This window comes from Scleropages formosus, chromosome 4, assembly GCF_900964775.1.
Source record: "Scleropages formosus chromosome 4, fSclFor1.1, whole genome shotgun sequence".
In the NCBI taxonomy this organism is placed as follows: Eukaryota; Metazoa; Chordata; class Actinopteri; order Osteoglossiformes; family Osteoglossidae; genus Scleropages; species Scleropages formosus.
In genome coordinates, this window is record NC_041809.1 from 6,314,262 (window position 1) to 6,317,500 (window position 3,239).

General features: G+C 44.3%; 1 protein-coding gene across 1 annotated transcript in view; it reads left to right on the forward strand.

Moving 5' to 3' along the window:
• The first annotated feature begins 1,789 nt into the window (after positions 1–1,789).
• acta1b (actin alpha 1, skeletal muscle b) overlaps positions 1,790–3,239 on the forward strand; it is a 3,354-nt gene continuing 1,904 nt past the window's right edge. The window contains exons 1-2 of the mRNA XM_018749474.2: positions 1,790–1,886; positions 2,959–3,098. Coding sequence (XP_018604990.2) covers positions 2,970–3,098 — 129 coding nt within the window. The 5' untranslated portion in view covers positions 1,790–1,886; positions 2,959–2,969. The remainder of the gene's footprint in view (positions 1,887–2,958; positions 3,099–3,239) is intronic.

The window sequence follows — 3,239 nt, forward strand, 5'->3', positions numbered from 1 at the left end:
AGAGAAATTTTTTTTTTTTGCTGTAGGGTTGTTGTGCATATGCAGACAGACACTATTAAAGACTTCAAAATAAAATGAGTTTTGACTGAAGTGAGAAACATTTTATTATGTATGCATGACAACTGGACAAATTACATCACTTGTACGTGGATTTAATGGGTCTTTCGTCCTTCGGCCTAAATGCCAGAGAAACTTTTGATCATGTGACCTTTTTTCTCATAGACACTAAAGAAAAAGAACTGTGGATTCCTTTAACCACAACAATGTAAATCAGCTAAAAAGAAAACTGGAAAAATTAGATATTGCTTCATATTCACAGGCAGCTGTTGAGCTGGTGGCAAAGATAATGGAAATAACCTGCCTCCAACCAGACATCATCACCACTTCCACATTTTTCAAAACCAGAGCTTTACTACTAAACACAGAAGTTAGGAGTGAACTTACAGGAATCCAACCCCCATTATCAATCATTCCTTCATCAGTCAACATTCAGGAGTCCCACCACCTGCCCAAATATTCCTTCATCACTGACCATCCTGGAGTCCCACAACCCAAGTCAACCATTCCTTCATTGGTGACCATCCAGGAGTCCCACCACCCAAGTCAACCATTCCTTCACTGGTGACCATCCAGGAGTCCCACCACCCAAGTCAACCATTCCTTCACTGGTGACCATCCAGGAGTCCCACCACCCAAGTCAACCATTCCTTCACTGGTGACCATCCAGGAGTCTCACCACCCAAGTCAACCATTCCTTCACTGGTGACCATCCAGGAGACCCACCACCCAAGTCAACCACTCATTGATCAATGAACATCCAGGAAACTCAGCACCTCTCAGCATTCACGCCTCCAACACTGCTTCTCAGTATTCAACAGGACAACAAGAAGTGATGGTTGCTGTTCTCACGGTATCTATTCTCCTAACCTTTACCCTGGACACGAATTTGGAGGCGCATATAACGGATCAAACACCGAATGTTACTTTGCCTCCAATAGCAGGGAATCAAACAATAATCTGGAGGAGAAAGAAGACCCAAAAACATTTATCAATCATTTATCCACTGCAAAACGAAAGCAATGCTACTCTGATATACACACACACGCACACGAGATTCTAAAATAAACGTGTTCCCACCCTGTTGTCTACAGGATCAATCAGACCGAAGGATAATACATGAAAAACTAAAACGAAAATAACAAAATCCTAATTCGGACGAACAGGGCTGCTGAAATTAACCGTTATTTCATATCTCGTCCAGCACCTCCGTGTCCTGTAGTACGCGATCCCACGCGCCACCATGTTAAATATTAATAATTAATCTCCGCTTACTTAGTTTAACTCTGTTATGACCAGTAAGGAGAATTAAAGAATGAAGTTAAACAACCTGCTTCCTTTCGGTACTGAGTCGGAATGGAGTGATTTTAAGTATCTAAACACATCGCAGGTGAAGTCCGACGACTGTGTGTGTGTGTGGTGGGGGGGGGTCTTTTTTTCTGATAAGGCAAAAACCTGTGGTGGGGGGGCTGCTCCATGTGCCGCGAAGGAAGAACAAGAAGCGAAGTGTGGGGGTCTCCATATACGGGCCGAGCAGCGTGGCCTCGGATCGGGACCACCGCTCCATATATGGACCCCCCCCGCGCACTTCGAACCTGCGGCTCGAGAGGGAAGCCACTGTCCGCGTGCCCTCCAAGTACCAAATATGGATGAAGGCCGGGAGGAATTCCAGTGGGGGGGCGCGGAGCTCCTCAATGGGGGGCTGAGAAATACGGGCGCCGGACACCGGCTATATAAGGGGGCCGGGGGTCGCAGGTCCCACTGTAGCTGGAACCAGCAGCGGTTGAGTTCTGCACTCTGAGCTTCGTCCAGGAAAGGCAACACCAAAGGTAAGGACTCACCTGAGCCTCAGGCTGAGCTTCTCTCGCTGGACCCGCTGAGCTCTCTTAACCCGATTCCAAGGACTGGATTTACGTTTTTTTTAGAAAAAAAAAAAAAAAATGTCTTTTGAGGAAACGGTTTCGTCGACCTCCTCTCCGGCTTTACCCGTGGTGGAATTAATTCATTTTAAAAAGCATATTAAGCGGTCAGTGAAGGGAACGATGCTGTGCGCCGAATCACACGGCGCGTGGCTCGAGTTTGGAGATCATGTTATTAATAAACGTTTCAAAGTTTCGTGGTGAATCTAGCTCATACGTGAGCCTCATCATGTAACTTTTTCTACATCTAGAAGAAGTAAACACTTTAAAAGGACTTTTAAATTACTACAAATACAAATTATTCCATGACAAAGCATGATGATATGTCTTAGAACAATCATGAGTTCAAAGAGAAACTTTGTATTAATTAGTTCCGTTTCAAGTACGCGCCGAATGTAGTCATGATTAGATTAAACACTTATTACATTAGAAAAAGTTAACAGTTTAAACTTAAAGCGCATTCATTCATTGTACAGCGTTTCTTGATGAATTACTCATGCAAACGAGGATAATAACAACCAACAGTGAGAAAATTCCTTAACTGGCAATGGAGCAGTACATATGAACGTTTATCGTAATAAATTACTATTTATAAGAAAGCAAACAGACATCAAGCACACATGATGATGATGATTCGCTGCAATGTTCTGCTCATCAAAACCTTGAAGGTCTGATTTGTTAATTCAGATGTTATGAAAACGCACATGATTATAGCCGGGTTTGCGCAATAATCACGCTCAATAATATTATTAGTATAATAGACCAGCTTTGCCAACGATTAAAGTTGCATGTGAGAATAACTGGAAATGCGTTATGATCTGGAAAAAAATATTTTATATATAGCTGTACTGCACCTTATGAGTGACTCACTGCCTCTCTTTTATTGTCACGCTAAATCACAGTAAATGATTAACGCGCTATTAAGCTCAACGTCGCCCCGGTTACTGTCTCTCTGTGATCGTGCTCCTCTGCGCACCTTCAGAACCCACCAAGATGTGCGACGACGAGGAGACCACCGCCTTGGTGTGCGACAATGGCTCAGGCCTGGTGAAGGCTGGCTTCGCCGGCGATGACGCCCCCAGGGCCGTCTTCCCCTCCATTGTCGGCCGCCCTCGTCACCAGGTACGGAAAACACCTGCGCCACTGCGTGGTCTGAGCACATCGGCCACAAAGTGCCACTGAAACCCTCATCATTAAAAATTCTTCATACAAAAAGCAACAAATTCTGTGTACATTCACCATGTAAAACACCAGACATCTTGA